General features: G+C 45.6%; 1 protein-coding gene across 1 annotated transcript in view; it reads right to left on the minus strand.

Moving 5' to 3' along the window:
• Positions 1 to 516: 516 nt before the first annotated feature.
• LOC121293272 (CD9 antigen-like) overlaps positions 517 to 19175 on the minus strand; it is a 30007-nt gene continuing 11348 nt past the window's right edge. The window contains exons 2-8 of the mRNA XM_041216154.1: positions 18396 to 18498; positions 14631 to 14728; positions 8589 to 8663; positions 6676 to 6774; positions 4178 to 4240; positions 980 to 1063; positions 517 to 901 (exon numbers count right to left, since the gene is read on the minus strand). Of these exons, the coding sequence (XP_041072088.1) occupies positions 839 to 901; positions 980 to 1063; positions 4178 to 4240; positions 6676 to 6774; positions 8589 to 8663; positions 14631 to 14728; positions 18396 to 18498 (585 nt within the window). The 3' untranslated portion in view covers positions 517 to 838. The remainder of the gene's footprint in view (positions 902 to 979; positions 1064 to 4177; positions 4241 to 6675; positions 6775 to 8588; positions 8664 to 14630; positions 14729 to 18395; positions 18499 to 19175) is intronic.

Genomic DNA, 19175 nt, shown 5'->3' on the forward strand with positions numbered 1-19175 from the left:
CCATAAGAAACAAACAATGCTGGAAAAACTCAGCAGGTCAGGCAGAGAAACAAAGTTAAAGTTTCAGGTCAATGACCTTTTATCAGAACATTTCAGCGCTTTTTGTTCATACTCCAGAGGTTCTGCGTGGTCAGCAGAGAGAAGAGGCTGCTTGGCTTTGTGAGCTACCACAGCCGGATGCGGGAGGGAGTCGATCTCCAGCCGAAGATACGCATCCTCCTGAGGATTCTCAGATTCATCCTGGCATGGCCACGAATAAGCTGAATCATCAGAACGGGCTTTACTGCCGGTGATGCATTTAAGAAACTCTCTGAAAACTGAAGAAAGCGCCTGGGGACAGTCACTCGAGGTCATTACTTAACAAAGCAGCGATACAGGAACCCATCGGAAGCTGGGCACAACTGTCGGTGGCTTGTTAAAAGGGCTGTAATTTCCTGGAGAGTGTGACACATGATTAAAAGTGGAAGTTTCTTTCTGTAGTTTAAGGTATAAGTTGCCTACAAAGAAAAAATACTCTTTAGGGTCAATAGTGTTTTATTTTAGTAACTTGTTACAATAAAAATTTTAAAATGTAAAATCCCACCATGTCATTCTTTCAGCTAATAACTTGAATCTTTTAAGAAGCGTTTAGTCTCTATGGAACTCATAGCAGAGTGCAGGAGGGGATAGAAATGCAGAACAATCCCCTACAATGAAAGTAACCTTTCACCAAAAATAAGCACAATTCGTAAATGGAAATTAACGACCGGACTTGTAAATTTTTTTTAAAAAATAGCACTTGTGTTATAAAAAGGAAACATGTTTGAAAACGGCACTTTGATGTCTGACATTCTGATGGTCAGACTACACCAGATGGTTTGATAGATCGTTGCAACAGAATCGTGAAGATTATCCCAAAGACCTGAAATATAACAAACAGATGTCAGCAACATGCCAGGAAACCCTGAAGCAAAGGTCTGAATCAAAGCATCACCCTTACTGTAATGAGGGCAATGCCGAAAGCGATTGCAGCAAAGATGTGAAGTTTGGAGTTGATGATTCCTTCGATGGCTTCTAGACAGTCCTGCACCAAAACATTGCAAAGAAGAGTTAGCTCAGAAGTATTTGCACAGTTCCTGGATTTCATTAGCTCATTTAGTAGTGAGCCCTGTTTCACCCCACTTCTGAGGGGAAAGATTGTGGGTTCAAACCCCACTCAAAGGCAATTCCAACAAGCAGGACATGAGGCTTCTGGATTTTGAATGCCACGTTGACCCTTCCGTGCTTGAATCCAATGGGAGCAGAGTGACGAATTCCCCCCCATAACATCTAGCCAGCGCCAGCCCCATTGCCGCTCCCACCCACCTCCCTCAGGCTAATGCCTGCCCACATTCAAAGGGTCCCTGTTTTGGAGAAATCACAACCCTCCTGGGCTGTGAAAGAAATGTGGCCATTCAAAAACAGAATATTGTCTTTTCAACCCCGCAGTCAACTCAGACTGAGAACACGAAAGGATCAGATTCCCCATCACTTCAGATGACTGTATGGGCACTTTAGAGAGAGTGAGAAATAAAGAAACGATTACGTTTATAGAGGGCAATATTTTACACCCAACGGATGGGCACGCACCTGACCCCAGTCACGCGCGATGATGTCGGGCGAGCGTCCCAGCTCCTGCCAAATAACTGGGTAAGCGGGCACGCACTAGCGTTGGCAGCGTGCCCATTAACTGACAATTAAATGGCCTATTGAGGCCTTGAATCAAATAATCGAACGCTATTTTCCGTTGCCCATCCAACCTCACGGCGGGCAGGTGAACAAATCGGCCGGGCAGCTTTTGGAATTTTTATGAAACCTCGTCCACGGGCAGGATGAGGTTTCCGGCAGTAATTTTTAAAAAAAAAATTCAACATAATTTTTAACATGTCCCTCTTTTTTATATCATTTGCAAAACCTTTATTGGTCAGGGCCCGATTCTTTAGCCCCCTGAAGCAGCTCTGTGCCCTTCAGAGAGCTGTCAGCGGGCACCATCCCGCTCATGCACAGACTTCCGCACTCACCCTCCTCCAGCACCCCCACCCCGGCAGCACCCAGCATTTCAGCGCTCCTTTCACGCCGTTAACTGGCCAGCCAGCGTGAAATCTCGGTGGGGGACCCGACTGCGAGAGATGATCCATCCCAGGCCCACCCACCATGCCTGTCCAGAGGGAAAATCCTGATCATTGTGTCTGGTCAAACCACCAGACATCTCAAAGTGCTTCACAGTCAATGAAGCACTTCCGAAGCACAGCCACTGCTGCAACATGGGAAACACAGTAACCAAATTGCGCACAGCAAGATCCCACAAGCAGCAATTGTGACGATGACCAGATAGTCTGGTTTTTTTTTTGTTAAATAACGTTGGTTGAGGGATAAATATTGGTGAGGACACTGGGGAGAAAACCCCTGCTCTTCTTCATAATAGTGTCATGGAGTCTTTTATGTCCACCTGAGAGGGCAGGCAAGGCCGCAGTTTAACGCCTCATCTGAACGATGCCACTTCTGACAATGCAGCACTCCCTCAGTACTGCACTGCAGTGTCAGCCCAGATTTTGCACTCAATCCCAGAGGGGAGTTATCCCTGATGTCCTGGCCAACATTTATCCTTCCACCAACACAACCAAAAACAGATTATCTGCTTGTTACCTCTTTGCTGTTTGTGGGAACTGACTGTGTACAAATTGGGTAATCTGTTTTCTACATTACAACAGTGATTTTACTTCAAATACTACCTCATTGACTGCAAAGTGCGTTAGAATGTCCTAAGGCAATGAAATGTAAATGCAAGTCTTTATTTTCCATAGCATCTAGAGTTCTACACTTGGTTCACATCGCACAGATTGTCCTGAATAATGACCACAAATTTGCTTCTGTACCTTTAAAGTCCTTCACCCAATTCAGTCTTTTCATGTAAATGTCACACCAATCTATTTGAGGGTGATTTTCAGACAGGTTATCGATTCCATTCAATTCTGCTTGCGTAGAGTACTAAACACTTAGGGGCAGGTTTTATCTTCCCCTCCCACACCTGTCCAATCAGAATGCAGTGTGTGGGTGGGGGAGGTGAGATGGAGCAAGGTGAGCTTTGCACGATGTAGATTTATGCAGTGAGGGGGGCTGCTGGGTGGAGAGGGAGGTTTAATCTGGGTTTCTGACACTTGCTTCTCTTCAGACATGGGAAGGCCACGTTACCCCAGAAGAGTGTGTGAGCAGGGGCCCTAATTTGAATGGCAGTGTCATGTCCTGTGATGGTGTTGAGATATTCTCACTGTTTTAACCAGAGGCCGGCCAATGGCCTGTCAGAATGAAGCAAGGCTTCACACCAAGAGTAGGAGCATGCCCCACGAGGACATTCTACCTCTTCCACTGATGTCACGCTCCCCGAAACCCCAACTGAAAGGATTAGAGAGCATTTCCATTCACCCCCAGCAGCCTGATCCGTCTTCACTCCATCCCACAAATGTTGACGCCTGCCTTCCGCATGTGTCGACATTCCCACCAAATTCAGGCTGGTCTCAAAATTGGGGCCTGGTTCGGAAAATCTTGTGGGCCTCAGATTCTGGATGGGGGAGAGACAGAGGGCAGGGACAGGGATGTTGTGGGGGGAGGGGTGGAGGGATGCGATGATTCAGTCCCATGATTCCTCCTGCTGCCCCACAGCTCAAAGTTAAAATCAACCCATCAGATACAGGAACAATTTAACACTGGACACCTTGAAATATAAAACCTCTCCGGGAAGATCTTAAATGAGAAGTCAGTCTCATTAAATGTTATTAGCTGTGCCTTCAGCTCCCCTGGTCCTAAGCTCTGAGATACCCTTCCTAAACCTTTTGGTTTCTCTACCCCTCTTTCTCCCTTTATGATGCTCCTTACAACATATTTCTTAACCAAGCTTTCGGACACTTGACCTAACATCTCCTTATGTGGCTCAGGGTCACACTTTGTTTTATAATACGCCTGTGAAGCGCCTTGGGAAATTTTATTGCATTAAAGGCGCTATATAAATGCAAGTTGTCTTTTCCCCATTAAATTTTTTGCCCTCCCTTCTCTATACAACGGCCAAACCTGCTAAGGCGATTGAGCCGCATGTCTCCAGATTTATTCCAATATACACCAATCTCAGCAAGGGCAGAGACTATATTAAGGATTAGATTATTACCTTATATTGGGAAGTACATCCTCTTATGTCACCTGATTTATCTTTGTAACCACAGCAGTCCAACTAAAGGCCAAAAATATTTCTGTTAGTCAGTACAAAAGAAACAAACATGTACACCAAACAACACAAAAGAGAAATCCCAGCAAACGGTTGGCAAAATAAACAGTCAGTTTGGCTGGTTCAGTTAAAGTTTCAACATGTTGGTCCGATGTAGTCCGGAGTTATTGCCACTAAGGAGGCTGGGTGATTGAGTCAGCAAACTCCGGCTTAACCTGCCACGAACCCACTTCTGAGAATTGTTGAGATTAGGCAGCCAGGCTAATTGTTTTGGTAATAAGAATAGCATTACCACAGGTGCAGATCTAGTTTTCAAAGGTAAGATCTTAAGAATGGGGCAGGAGTGTGGGTTCCAGGAGAGAGCCAGATACAAGATCACCAGTCGTCCTGAGCCAATTCTTCAACTGCAAGACCGTTCACAGGATGTGGGTGTCGCTGGCTGGGCCAGCATTTATTGCCCATCCCTAATTGCCCTTGAGAAGGTGGTGGTGAGCTACCTTCTTGAACTGCTGCAGTCCATGTGGTGTAGGTACACCCACAGTGCTGTTAGGAAGGGAGTTCCAGGATTTTGACCCAGCAGCAGTGAAGGAACAGCGATATATTTCCAAGTCAGGGTGGTGAGTGACTTGGAGGGCAACTTCCAGGTGGTGGTGTTCCCATCTGTCTGCTGCCTTTGTCCTTCTAGGTGGTAGCGGTCATGGGTTTGGAAGGTGCTGTTGAAGGAGCCTTGGTGAGTTGCTGCAGTGCATCTTGTAGATATGTACGCACACTGCTGCTACTGTGCATCGGTGGTGGAGGGAGTGAATGTTTGTGGATGTGGTGCCAATCAAGCGGGCTGCTGTATCCTGGATGGTGTCCAGCTTCTTAAATGTTGTGGGAGCTGCATTCATCCAGGCATGTGAGGAGTATTCCATCACATTGGGTGGCCCTGAGTCTGTGAAAGGCACTTTGTAAATGGGAGTTCTTTCTTTTTTTCAGAACATTGAAGGCTGGAGGGACTGGTCAAGGCCCTGCCGGTGCATCAGGAATGGTGTCATGGTGATAACTACACATAGGGTGGTTGACACATTTAGCACAGCCTCATTTGTCACCAACACACTAGCAACACCACACGGTTTACATACAGTGACATTGAGTGGCCTTAAACAATGGGCTAGATTTCCCAGTTGGAATTGCTCTCTAAAACCAACAGATTGATAGCAGGAATTCTTTCTGGAATTTGCCAAGTATATCATCAGAATGGCGTTGCGGTGATGACACTGGACTAGTAATCCAGAGGCCCAGGCCAATGGAGACATAGGTTCAAATCCCTCCGTGGCAGCCGATAGAATTTAAATTCAATTAATAAAATCTGGAATATAAAGTTAGTGTCAGTAATGGTGACCGTGGGTGGAATTTTCTGGCTTTGTCATGACAGGGGTGGGGGCATAAAATGTGGAGAGCCATCGGCGGGACCAGAAAATCCCACCAGTAAAATTCCAGCCCATGAAACTATCTTTGATTATCATAAAAACCCATCTGGTTCACTAATACCCTCTAGGGAAGGGAATCTGCTATCTTTACCTGGTCTGGCCTACATGTGACTCCAGACCCACAGTCATGTGGTTGACTTTTAACTGCCCCTCTGAAATGGCCTAACAAGCCACTCAGCTCAACGGCAATAAGGGACAGGCAACAAATGCTGGTCTTGGCCAGTGACGCCCACATCCCATGAAAGAATAAATGCCAAAAAAGCGCGATGAAATTTGCAACACATCCTTCTGACTACTCTGTCCCACTTTCCATTCAGGTGAAGATGTTCCCCTACGTGAATTACTCACTCTCAGAATTTGAGGGTTGCTGGCGAGGCCAGCAGCTATCATTAACCCCCCCTCCCCACCCCCCGGCCACTAGCTGTCCTGAGACAATGGTGGTGGGCCTTCTCTCATGAATTCTAGCTGCTGCTTGGCTTGCCAGACCACTTCAGAGGGCAGCCAGTGGTCAAACGGGTGTGAGTCTGCAGTCGCATATAGGCCAGGCTGGCTACAGACAGGATCATAGAATCCTACAGCAAAGAAGGAGGCCATTCGGTCCATCACATCCATGCTAGCTCTTTGAACAGTGCTTAAAAATAATTTCCCGCAGGCAGTTGTTAAGATGTGGAATACTGGAATAAGATTGCATAGGAACTTTCAATTGGCAGTTGGTCATATACTTGAAAACAAGTGATGTGCAGGGTTATGGGGAGCAATCTGAGGGGTGGGATCAAATGGGGCAGGACTTCCAAAGAGTCAGCACAGGCACAACTCCTTCTCTTTGCCTACTTTTCAAATTGAATTCAAATTCTCAAACCACCTGGTATGATTCAAACCTCACTTCCTGCAGGTCACTATTTCAGTAACAACCATTGCACAAGCCTAACTCCTAACTGAGTTGTATATTTAAGAAAATACTCAACCTACAGTTTTGTGCAGTGTGTTCATTATGCACTTAAAGTCAAAATCATCTTCTCTGCTCACGTCAATGGTCCCAGAGTAGGCATCCTGCAACTGCTTAATGACCTGGACAAGAAACAGGGAAAAACAATCTCAGTTTGCCAGCCTACTGCTGCATAGATTTCTTTTTGTGTGACACAAGAACAGTGAAAATGTTGGACTGATGCCTAAAACAGGACTCAGCCAAGGTGGTGCTGAGAGATGATCGAAATTTGACCTCAGGACCTTGTTTGCGTAAAAGGATCATATGTTTTGTGGCATCTGGAGGAGTGCTGCTGCTCCTGCTATGGTTTGCCAGCTGTGGCTCAGTAGTAACACTCTCACCCAGGTCAGAGGGTTGTGGGTTCGAGTCCCACTCCGGAGACTTGAGCATAGAAATCCAGGCTGACCCTCTCAATGCAGCACTGAGGGAGTATAGCCCTGTCAGAGATTCTGGATTCCGAACTTTCAACTTGTGAAACACGAGTCAGGCCCATTCCCATCTTCCGAAACCCTAGACCGCCTCTGAACCCTGTTCCTGCCATTTTTTTTTATCTCTAGGAAACAGGGCAAGAGTGAGGTCAGGTTTTGCAAGCTGTGATCCGATGTGGGAAGTGTGGGTGCAGGGGATAGCTGGTGAGAAGGCCAACCTTGGCTCTCGGGGATAGCAGCCTGGGTCCAAACATTATTCAAATGTCCCCAAACCTCAGCCCTTACACCGCAAATATCCCTCATGTCCCGCTCCACGTCCCTTCATACTTCCTATGCCCCCATGCCCCCTCATATCCTTATGGCTCCTCCATGCCCCCTCATACTCCCATGCCTTTTCATGCCCTCTCATGTCCCCCATGTCCCATCTATTTCCCCTGTGCCCTCCAAAGCCATTCACCCAGTATCTACTATTGGCAGACTAACGGATGTCATTGAAATGGATATTAAAAACATAAATAAACTTCTGACAATATCATTGATCTATCAGTCAAACACCATTCATACTGATAAAAACTCTCATTCATAAAAGCCATTCAAAAAATGTAAATCGCTCAAGTGGTCAATCTGTTGTAAAAATGAACCAACACTCATTCACTTACCACACTAGATAGGTAATCCTTTAATAACCTCTTAAAACTGTCAATCAAAATGTTAACCAAGTCCTCTTCTGAGAAAAGTGACTGTGTAGCATTTCATACACAGGCAAGCATTGCAGCTCACAGACAATGAAACTGAAAGACCAGCAGCCAGGACCTAGCATCCTGACCAACGGTTATCCCTCAACCAACATCACTAAAAACAGATTATATGGTTGCTTTTCAAAGTCTTTTGGTTTAGGGATGGAATTCCAGTGTAGTGCCTGGTTAGCAGAAGGTACGCCCACCAAAACTGGGGCAAAGGGAAGTGGGATGCATGGGGGACCCAGAACCCAGAATGGAGGTTTTGTGAGGGCTCTAGGGCTGTAGAATGTAATAGCAGTAGAGCAGGATGAGGCCAAGGAGATATTTAAACACATGGATGAGAATTTTAACTTTGAGGTACTGGGATAATTGACAGAAAGCGTATGCCAACAACGTGGAGAGTGATGGGCGAGAAACATCTACAAGCAGTTGGCTCCTCCCTTCACAGTACTACAACCTGACGGTGCCAATGGAGCCTCCTGTAAGTACATCTCATTTCAATAAATATTGCACAGATGGTGGCACGTTCGGCTTGATACATTGCTGTTAATAGTTTAATCAAACTCCAACACTTCATATATTGCGTGACTACACTCAGGGATCCAGATCAGTGAAATGCGTTTTTGGTAGAATTTTCAGCAATTATCTGGGCAAAATAAACACGTGGACAGTTGACACTGACAGCCAGAAAGAAGAAATGAGCTGTGTCAAACACAAAAGTTAGCATACCTCATCCTTTCTCGCAAATGCCCAGATGGCGATGGCCATTTCAACCAGAAATAACAGCACGATAATTGAAAGATACTGAAAGAGAAAGAGAACAGTGAGTGAGATACAAACAGTCAGGGCTCACACAATAACCTGCCTGATTTGACCTCATCCGTTGCAGTAGAGGTGCAGGTCCTGAAACTCCTGCGTTGGAATATCGGGGCAATGGGAGGCCATTCAGCCCCTTGAGCCTCCCTGTCATTCAGTGAGATCATGACTGATCTGTGCTTTAACTCCATCTACCCACATTGGTTCTGCAGCCCTTTTACCACACTAACGTCTATCACTTCTAGTTTTGAGATTTTTCAATTGACCCTCAGCCTCAACAGGTTTTTGGGGGAGTGAGTTCCAGATTTCTAATACCCTTTGTGTGAAGGAGTTTTCTGACATCACCCCTGAACAGCCTGGCTTGAATTTTAAGATTTTGCTTGTCTTGATTTGTTGCCATCAGAGCAAATGGCTTCTCTCTACCTTTCATCAACTTAAATACTTCAATTAAATCACTCCTTAATCTTCAATGTTTATGGGACGGCAAGCCCAGCATGTACACCCTGCCCTTATAATTTAGCCCTTCAGTATCACTCCGGGGTATTTCAGTTTGCTGGGATACCAGCTCCACCTAAACTGGATCTTTAAATTCTGGATGGAGGGGGGACTCATTGAGGATTTTCAGTCCCTGTGACCCTCAGGGGGTGAGGGGGATGGGATTGGAAGTTATCTGGGATCTCCACGGGAACAATTCAGTGTGTGTTTGTTTACTGTGTACCATGTTGCACATCCCATCATTTCCTATTCAGCTGTCTACATTGACTGATTCAGAAATGTATAGAAATATGACAGATCTCATGCAGAAGATAGCAGCTTGTTTAAAAATAGAACCCGCTCCCAGGACAAATAATCGGCGTTCCTTCCTTGTCACTGGGTCAAATTCCTGGAACTCCCTCCCTAACAGCACTGTGGGTGTACCTACACCACATGGACTGCAGCGGTTCAAGAAGGCAGCTCACCACCACCTTCTCAAGGGCAACTAGGGATGGGCAATAAATGCTGGGCCCAGCCAGGGACACCCACATCCCATGTATGAATAAAAAAAAGTACCTCCTTTATCCTCTTGAAAAGCCTCATTGAAACTCAAGCCACCTTTAAAGCCTCACAGAATAGAGCATTCAACTCTCGAGAAGATCAATTGTTTTCTCGGCCACCACAGTGATTCCAGTGGCAGCTGTAGACAGGCCTCAGAAGAGCCAGGAAACTTTCAGGTGGAAGGGAAAGTTACTGTTCACCTACACCAGTGCTGTCCAATACATTAGTCACTAACCACACTGTGCCAGCTGGGAATCCAGATGTGGCTGTAATTGTACTTCTGATTAGCTTATTAAAAAAAGGTCATAGGTACTGTCATTGATTATGTGATCACAGTATTCATACTCCCACAGTCTGTGTGAGTGAACTTTAAGCTTCCTGTTGTTTGTTGGTAAAATGGTGATGCAGAAAAGAGAATGCGTGCGTATTTTTTTTTGACCATTGGGTGTTTTACTTCCTTGGTTGCTGACTGGAGGCTGATGTTTCTCCAGTGAATAAACACATGGAAAAGACATTTACCTGGATTGTGTGCGAGGCATTTTCTACTAAAGTTAGTGCAAGTGGGTAAAACAGTGTCACCATCGCCTCACCTGTGCATCGTCAGTGAATTAAATTGGACGACATTGCCTGAGATGAGTGAATCTAATTGGACAACATTGCCTGAGATGAGTGAATCTGATTGGACAACATTGCCTGAGATGAGTGAATCTGATTGGACAACATTGCCTGAGATGAGTGAATCTGATTGGACAACATTGCCTGAGATGAGTGAATCTGATTGGACAACATTGCCTGAGATGAGTGAATCTGATTGGACTGGAGAAGGTGCTGCTGATACCCTGTCGCAGGCACTGGGGGACGACTCCAAATGGGATGCAGGTTGGGTCTTTGGTCTGGGCCCAGGGCTGGCACTAGTCACCTCTACACAGGAGCTGAGCTTAACATGGTATGACTTTGATTAATATAGTTTAAAATACTTTGACACCGTTTAAAATAATTTGCCACTGTTTGACACTGTTTTACCCAGTTGTGATTGGTAGCTTGACAAGAGTTTAACAGAGTTTGACACATTTCAACTTAATTTGTCGGTTCCTACTAGTTTGCTGCAGGAAGAGAGTATGTATCACTGCAGCTGTTGATAGTCAACGCAGCGTGCCATAACCTGCATCATGTAGCCATGTCTAATAAAAGAGTTAGGTCTGGTGTCATTACTCATTCAGCTTCCTTGTTCCTTTTCTTAGCACCTTTAGTTCTTAGGTCCAAAAAAGTCTTTATAACTGAAAATAAGCTTTTCCACAGCTGTAGCTCTCGAGAATCGAATTTTAATGAAACTATGAACAGTTCTCTGTTCTTGTAGGCTGTTGGTGTTGAGATGAAGCTTTGGGTGGGATTTTACCAGCTGCCCAATGGATACAGATGGTGATGGGGAATTGATCATTGTCGGCTCGGCCACATGACAGCTTTCCACGTTTGGCAGATCTCGCCGGAGGCTGATGGAACAGGATAGCCACTGGGCTGAGGTGACTAGACAATTAGTGCCAACTAACTGGTCACTAGGATCTTACTGATGGCAGAAGGGCCCCGTGCGGTGGGTGAAGCCCTGTCTCCACGGGTGGTCTCCTGGCAGCAGGCACAGGGGCGAGCGAGGCCTCCTTTACATAACGCCGCCCCACCCCTGAGCTACCTCCGGCACGAGCCCAAAGCTGCTGCCATCCCTGCGAAGGTGGTGCCCCCCTCGCTTCCCCACCCTCCGCAACGATGGAACCGGCAGCCCTGGTCGTAAATAACTGTACACATTTTACGGGTCTTCGGAGGGCACCCCTACGTTGAGGTGCTCTCGCGTTGTTCTCCGGTCGGCAGGAGGGCTCGGTGGGCACTCCCACTCACCCAGGCGGGTCCCTGTCCTTAACTGGCTGTCTCTGGTAAGATCACGCAGACCCATAGCCAGGCTTCACCAGTACGATTAAGTCAACACTACGGTGCACAACCCCTGAAGATCTTTAAAGATTCTGCCTTGTGAACTAATCTTAAACAAGTTGCGATCTTCTATGTAGGATCTGTGATATTTCTATAAATGTCTTAATCAGTCAATGTAGACAGCTGAACAGGAAATGATGGGATGTGCAGCACGGTACAGTGAATACACACACACACACACACACACACACACACACAGATGCACTGAAGTGAGGGCCAAGTCTCAAATTAGTGACATATATATAGAATTACATAAAATGTACAGACCAGAAACAGGCCATTCAGCTCAAATCTGAGAAATGGGGCGGGGGAGGGGGGGGAGGTTTAAAAAAAACAGCAGAGGAAGAGTAAAAAGATATTAGGAGCTGCAAGAAAAAGGAATGCCAAATGACACAAGATCCAAACAAAAAGTTTTTACAGTTTTATAAGAAAAAAGAGCAGTGAAGGGTAACATGGGGTGTTTAAAAACAGCTGTGGTAAAATTGCAATTGGAAAGGAGGGAATGAGAGGCATGTTGAATAATTACCTCTGTCAACCTTCGCAATAGAGGAAAAGGTAATGTACTTGAAAGTTACAAAGAATCCACTCACTTAACCTACTTATATTTCTGTAGCCTCTCTGTGTTCTGCTCCCAGCTTACCTCTCCACTTAGCCTTGTACTGTCAGCAAACTTAGACACATAACTATCCGTCCCTTCATCCAAGTCATTATTGTAGATTTTCAATAGCAGAGGCCCCTGGTGGCACTCCACTAGTCACAGACTGTCAACTGGAAAATGCCCCCTCTATGCCTTCTCATTGAGATTTTCTCAGGAATAACTAATTAACTGACCTAGAGACAGGTTCTCGGTCCAATTAAGGGTGGCAAGTGAGCTCTCAAATCTGAAGGGTCAATTGCCTCCAGCTTTAGCGAGCAACAGCCTGTAATGGAAGGTAAGTAAGAGAGAGGGTGATTCAAAATGGAGGCACTCTCACTCCAAATTTTTTAAGACTTTAATTGAAAAATAGATTCAGCAGCCAGGCCACCTTTGTGGGGGAGCAAGGGAGCTCCTAAACAATGTGCCCCGTGGTTGCTTCTGCACCCGGGCAGGCAGGGAGAGCCATTAGGCCTACCTGACATTCTGGCCCACCTCATCCTGCCACTAGGAGAGGCAACTCCAGGTATCTAACTGCCCCCTTGTCAGAGATAAAAACAAAAAACTGCGGATGCTGGAAATCCAAAACAAAAACAGAATTACCTGGGAAAACTCAGCGGGTCTGGCAGCATCGGCGGAGAAGAAAAGAGTTGACGTTTTGAGTCCTCATGACCCTACCACAGAACTCAGTTCCGTTGAAGGGTCATGATGACTCGAAACGTCAACTCTTTTCTTCTCCGCCGATGCTGCCAGACCCGCTGAGTTTTCCCAGGTAATTCTGTTTTTGCCCCCTTGTCAGTACAGGAACCTGAAGGCCAACTCAAACATTCTAGCTGGCCTCTTTTAATTGGTCTCAATAAGGCTCTTAATGAACTTGATTGGCTACATTGGGGCTATGGTGGTGAAATGGTAATGTCATTGGATGAGTAACCCCGAGGCCCAGCCTAATGCTCTTGGGGGGGGGGCGAGGGCTCAAATCCCATCACGCCATTGGTGGAATCCAAATTCAGTCTGCTAGTTTCATAAATGGTCACCATGCCAACTATCATCAATCACACCTAGTTCACAAATGCTGTTTAGGGGAGGAAATCTGCTGTTCTTACCTGGTCTGGCCTACATGTGATTCCAGACCCACAGTAATGCGGCTGATTCTTAAATGCCCTGATTTCACTTCCACAAAAAGGGCCTGGAGTTGGAGAGAGGTGGGGGTTGCTAATGTTGTAATTCCCCCCCCCCTCCCCCCAACCCCAGTGTGGGCAAAGATCCAACCAAATTAACTTGCAATCAAATTGGAAGGAGGTAACTACTGATGTACAAGATCCTGTGCACCTGGGGGCCTCAACTATTCACTACATTTATTAGTGACTTAGATAATAGAATAGTGACATACACCCGAGGCTTCCAGTGATGGTAAATAGTGTAGTTGGGAGCATTAAAACACAGAACTACTGACTGATTAAGTGAATGGGAAGAACTGTAACAGATTTCAATGCACAAATGTGAGATCTTCCATTTTGGACCAATAAAGGGAAAGTCTGTGTATTATTAAAAAGTGAAAATGTAGGAACAGTGGAGGTCTAAAAACATTTAGAGCCCGTGTGCACATGTTGTGATCAGTGCAAAAAAAATCCAAAAGACTAATGGAATATTGGCTTTTATGAATAAAGGGTTAAAATAAAGACGAGAGGAGGTTTTGCTACAACTATACAAGTCCCTAGTTAGAGCATAACTGGGGTAGAGTACAGTTCTGGACACCACTTTAGGAAGGATTTATTTGTCTTAGGAGTGTAGCGTAGGTTAACCAGAATGTTACCAGACCTCCAAGGGTTAAATTGTGCAGATAGATTACATAAACCAGGTATATAGAGGGTTAAGGGTAGTTTGATTGAGGTTTTAAGAATTTTGAAAGGCATTAATAGGTAGATAGAGAGAAATACATGGATAATATACACGCAGTCCATATATACATAGTCCATATATACAGAGTCCATTTGCACACAGTTCATATATACACACGGCCCATATATACATAGTCCATATACCCACAGTCCATAGACACAAAGTCCATATACACACAGTCCTTTTATACACAGTCCACATATGCACAGTCCACATATGCACAGTCTATATATACATAGTCCATATACACACAGTCTATATACACACTGTCCGTATGGAGATAACACATTCAATGGTATAATTCAGTTTCAATAAAGTCATTTTTAGTTCTTATTGATATACCCGCACTGGCACTGGCAACATTTCCAAATTCCACACACACTGCTACAAGTTTAACCAGTGTTACTTACAACCCACAGTAAACACTTTGATTCCCGAGTTACAGCAAAGTATCCTGTGAAACCGGCAACCAGCAGCAAGCCTCCCGCTGCCCACATGGCATAAATACCTGGAGAGAAAGTGGAAATTATCATTGTCAAATTGTAAAACACAGGCTCTTTTCTTTCCCTGTGTTTGATTATTGCCGCAATCGCTTACCTCCCTTTCCCCTTCAGTGTGTCATTGTCTTCCCTGCCCCACGCCCACCTCTCCTGTTCATCTCACATCACTGAAACACTTCCAGCCCAGAACATTCTTCTAGGACGTGCACCTTGGTGTCTTGTTCCTCCTTGACCCCTCTGCAGTGTTTGAAAAAGTTGACTGTTCCACCTCCTGCCTCCAGCTCTCCTCTGGTCCAGTTTGGGGCCACCCTTTCCCGCCAGACACAGAGCCAGTGTATATTCAGCCAGCCTCTGTCTCCTGCATTGTCATCTCCAGGATTCCCCAAGGACACATCCTGGGTCACTTGTAATTTCTGCTACTCTTCCTTGGCCACATCCTCTGCAGACATGGGCTGGCTCCTCTATCTATATGCACACTGATATCACCCAGCTCTGCGTCTGCATCACTTCTCTCAGTCCCACAATCGCGACCTCCTACACCTGCCTCCTACTCCACACATAGGATTTACAGCACAGAAATAAACCATTTAGTCCCTTTGTTCCATGGTGGTGTTTACACTCCACAAAGGCCTACACCCACCAACCCCCCACCCCACCCCCCACCACCACCACCACCACCACCACCCCGCCCCCTTCATCTCACCTCATCGTATAAAAAAGAACAGAAAGCCGGAGGAAAGGAATGAAGGAAGGGGAAGGAGTGAGCAAAGAAAGGAAAGAAGAGCTAAGGAAAGGAAGCAGTGAAGGAGGCAAGAAAGAAGGAGGGTGATAAAGAAAGAATGGAGGGACAAGAGGAAGGAAGGAGACAGGGACAAGAGAGAAGGAAGAATGGGGCGGGAGGGTAGGAAGGAAGGGAGGAGAAGAGGGAAGGAAGAATGAGGCGGGAGGGAGGGAAGGAAGGAGGGAAGGGAGGAGAAGAGGGAAGGAAGAATGGGGCGGGAGGGAGGGAAGGAAGGAGGGAAAGGAGGAGAAGAGGGAAGGAAGAATGGGGCGGGAGGGAGGGAAGGAAGGAGGGAAGGGAGGAGAAGAGGGAAGGAAGAATGAGGCGGGAGGGAGGGAAGGAAGGAGGGAAGAGAGGAGAAGAGGGAAGGAAGAATGGAGCGGGAGGGAGGGAAGGAAGGAGTGGGATCAGTGTTCAGTATCGAATAGCCCCACTATGATCAACAGCAGCAATGAATCAAGCCAGATGGGTATTCCACATGAAGGTTTGCTGCATCGAGCTCTAACTGAGAAGAGGATTTCAATCCTACCGGATCATTTTAGTTTCGGAGTGTACAGAAAACCTTAATGAGCAACAGTGGATTTTTCACAAGAATTATGAACAATTTCGCTGCCTGTTTTTGGACAGAGGTTTAATTCATCACTGATCATCGCCATTAAAGAACAGGGAAATTAATTTGCAAGATGAACAGAAAGTATTCGCAGGCTTTTCATTATTACTGTCTTTCACAGACCCACTTACAGCTCAGAGTAAAATCATTCAGATGTCCTTGGCATTGAGGTGGTGGTGGATCAAGTAGGGGAGTAAGGGGAGGAGCAGCAATAGGCCATTTGGCCCCTCAAGCCTGTTCTGCCATTCTATTTGATTTATACCTTAGCTCCATTTACTTCCCTTTGCTCCATATTCCCTGAAACTCTTACCCAGCAAAATCTTTCAATTTCTGCCTTGAAACTTTCTATTGACCACCACCCACCCCCAGCCCCCACTTCCCCCAAAACAGCACCCACAGCCTTTTGGGGGAGAGAGTTCCAGATTTTGATTACCCTTTGAATGAAGAAGTGCTTCCTGACATCACCTCCTAGCTCTAAGTTTAAGGTTTTGTCCCCTACACCAGAGGAAATAATTTCTCTCTAACCACTCTAACAAATCCTCCAATCATCTTAAACACCTCAGTTAAATCACCCCCCAGCCCTCTAATCTCAAGGGATTATGAAGCAGGTTTATGCAAACTGTCCTTATACTTTAACCCTTTTATCCCAGGTATCATTCTGGTGAATCGGCATGGCACCCACTCCAAGGCCAATAGGAAGAAGTGAATTTGGTTCGGACCGAGAATTAAGCAAATGAAGTAAGGGATTGGGTTGGGACTACCACCCCAGCAAGTCCTTACCGTTGTTTAAATACCGACACTGACCAAACCTGACAGGATGGAGAGGATGTGGCTCCTATTGGTTAGCTTGTTGTCAGACGTGGTCTATCAGGACTCCCCCGAATCTGAACTGCATCATTTTCTGTTCATTTGCAGTGTGTACAAGCCACTTTTATATCAGCAGCGTGTATTCAAGGAAGGGTGGTCACTACAGATACCACACTAGAATATATATGCATGGGGGGGGTGGTGTGGTACATCTCCATGGTGTTTTGGACCATGAGCAGGTCCTAATGAAAGTCTTACACATGAGATTCCTGAGCCTGTTCAACCATTCAATTAGATCATAACAGATCTATACCTTAACTCCATCTGCTCACCTTTGTTTAATGGCCTTTAATAGCCTTTCCCAACCTCAGTCCTGAAATCATTAAGTTTGTCTCTTATAGGAAACAAAATGAATTAGTTTCACAGCGACATCAGTAAATAAGCCAGCAAAGTGTCTAGTTTCATAAATAAAAATAGCATCTTGCAGCCAAAATTCTGCTGTGTCCTAACTAGCACCAATCAACCATTGTGCTCGCTAACCTACATTAGTTCCTGATTCGGCAACACCTCAATTTTAAAATCCTCATCCATGGTCTCACCCCTTCCTATCCCTGTGACCTCCTCCAGCCCCACAACCCATTGAGATCCTTGTGTTCCTCCAGATATCTTTGCTCCTCCAGTTATGGCCTCTTGAACATCCCTGATTTACATCATATTTGACTTCAAAATGAGTGTCAAACTGTTGTATATTTTATATCTTGGACTATGCACAGATGATACTGGTTTCTATGTGTGTAACACGTTTTATCCACAGTGCTTTAAAATGTCTACTCCATGCTTCAGCTCTGTCTCCCAACTTCATTTACTTTTCTCTGAGTCCACACCCAGGCTTAACTAATCAAACACAGTGAGCATCGGTCAGTTACCAGACTCACATAACCAAACTACCACATCTGTGCACCATCACTAAGACTCCCTATTTCCAACACAGTAACACCCCTGCCTCTGGTCTACCTAAGCTCATATGCTGCTGAAACCCTCAGCATTTGTTACCCTTAGACTTGACTATTCCAATGCACGCTTGGCAGCCTCCCATTGTCCACCCTCTGTAAACTTAAAACCATTCAAAATTCTGCTCCTCATGTTCTAATACATGCCAGGTCCTCTTCACACATCAGCCCGGACCAATAGGAGGTCACAGAGACAGGAAGGGGTAAGGCTATGGAGGGATTTGAAGACAAAGGTAAGAATTTTCAAATTGAGGGATTGCTGGACCATTAGTGAACACAGTACGTGATGGTTGGACAAGACTTGGAGGGAGTTGGAACCCGAGGGGCAGAAGTTTTGATCATAACCGTGAGGGAACCAGCAGAGGGCAGGGGGCAAGAGATATAGTTTGGGAGGAACTTGGATGAAGCTGCCAGAGTTCCAGATTGAATTGCCGCTCACTACATTGAATGTCTCTTCAGTAACTCACCAATAATGAATTTCTCCCCATGTTTAGCAACTTCATAAAGACTCTTTGTCCTTTCATCAAAACGAAACCAAAAAGCCAGTAGCAAAATGACGAGTCCCAGCAGCTGGAAAGCAATAATTCAAGGGATGATTCTTGAGGTCACAACTGTCAATATTGAGTGTTTTATCAGAAACAGTGGATAATATTAATATAATTATACTTATTAAACCAGATGGTTTACTAATGTCCTTTAAAGAAGGAAATCTGCCATCCTTACCTCACAGTGTCACAGTTTCTTTACAGTGCGGAAGGAGGCCATTCGGCCCATTGGGCCTTCACTGTCTCTCAGAAAGAGCGTTCCACCTAATCCCGCTTTCCTGTCTTTTCCCCCTAACCTTACACAGTCTCTCTCTTTTCAGGTAACAATCCGATTCCCTCTTAAAGGCCTCGAACGAACCTGCCTCCTCCATCCTTGCAGGAAGTTTGTTCCAGACTCCAACCACCCTCTGGGTGAAAACACTTGCCCTCACATCACTTTTACCCCTTTTGCCAATTATTTTGAACCTGTACCCTCTAGTTCTTGATGTTCCCTTGAGTGGAAACAGTTTCTCACTATTTACCGTGTCCGTACCCCTCAGGATCTCGAACACCTCTATCGAGTCCCCTCTCAGCCTGCTTTCCTTCAAGGAAAAGAGTCCCAACCCCTTCAATCTATCTTCATAGCTACAGTTCCTTATCCCGGGAATCATTCTTGTGAATCTCCTCTGTACTCTCTCCAAATGGCCTAGCAATGGACCACAG

This window comes from Carcharodon carcharias, chromosome 21 (genome assembly GCF_017639515.1).
Source record: "Carcharodon carcharias isolate sCarCar2 chromosome 21, sCarCar2.pri, whole genome shotgun sequence".
In the NCBI taxonomy this organism is placed as follows: domain Eukaryota; kingdom Metazoa; phylum Chordata; class Chondrichthyes; order Lamniformes; family Lamnidae; genus Carcharodon; species Carcharodon carcharias.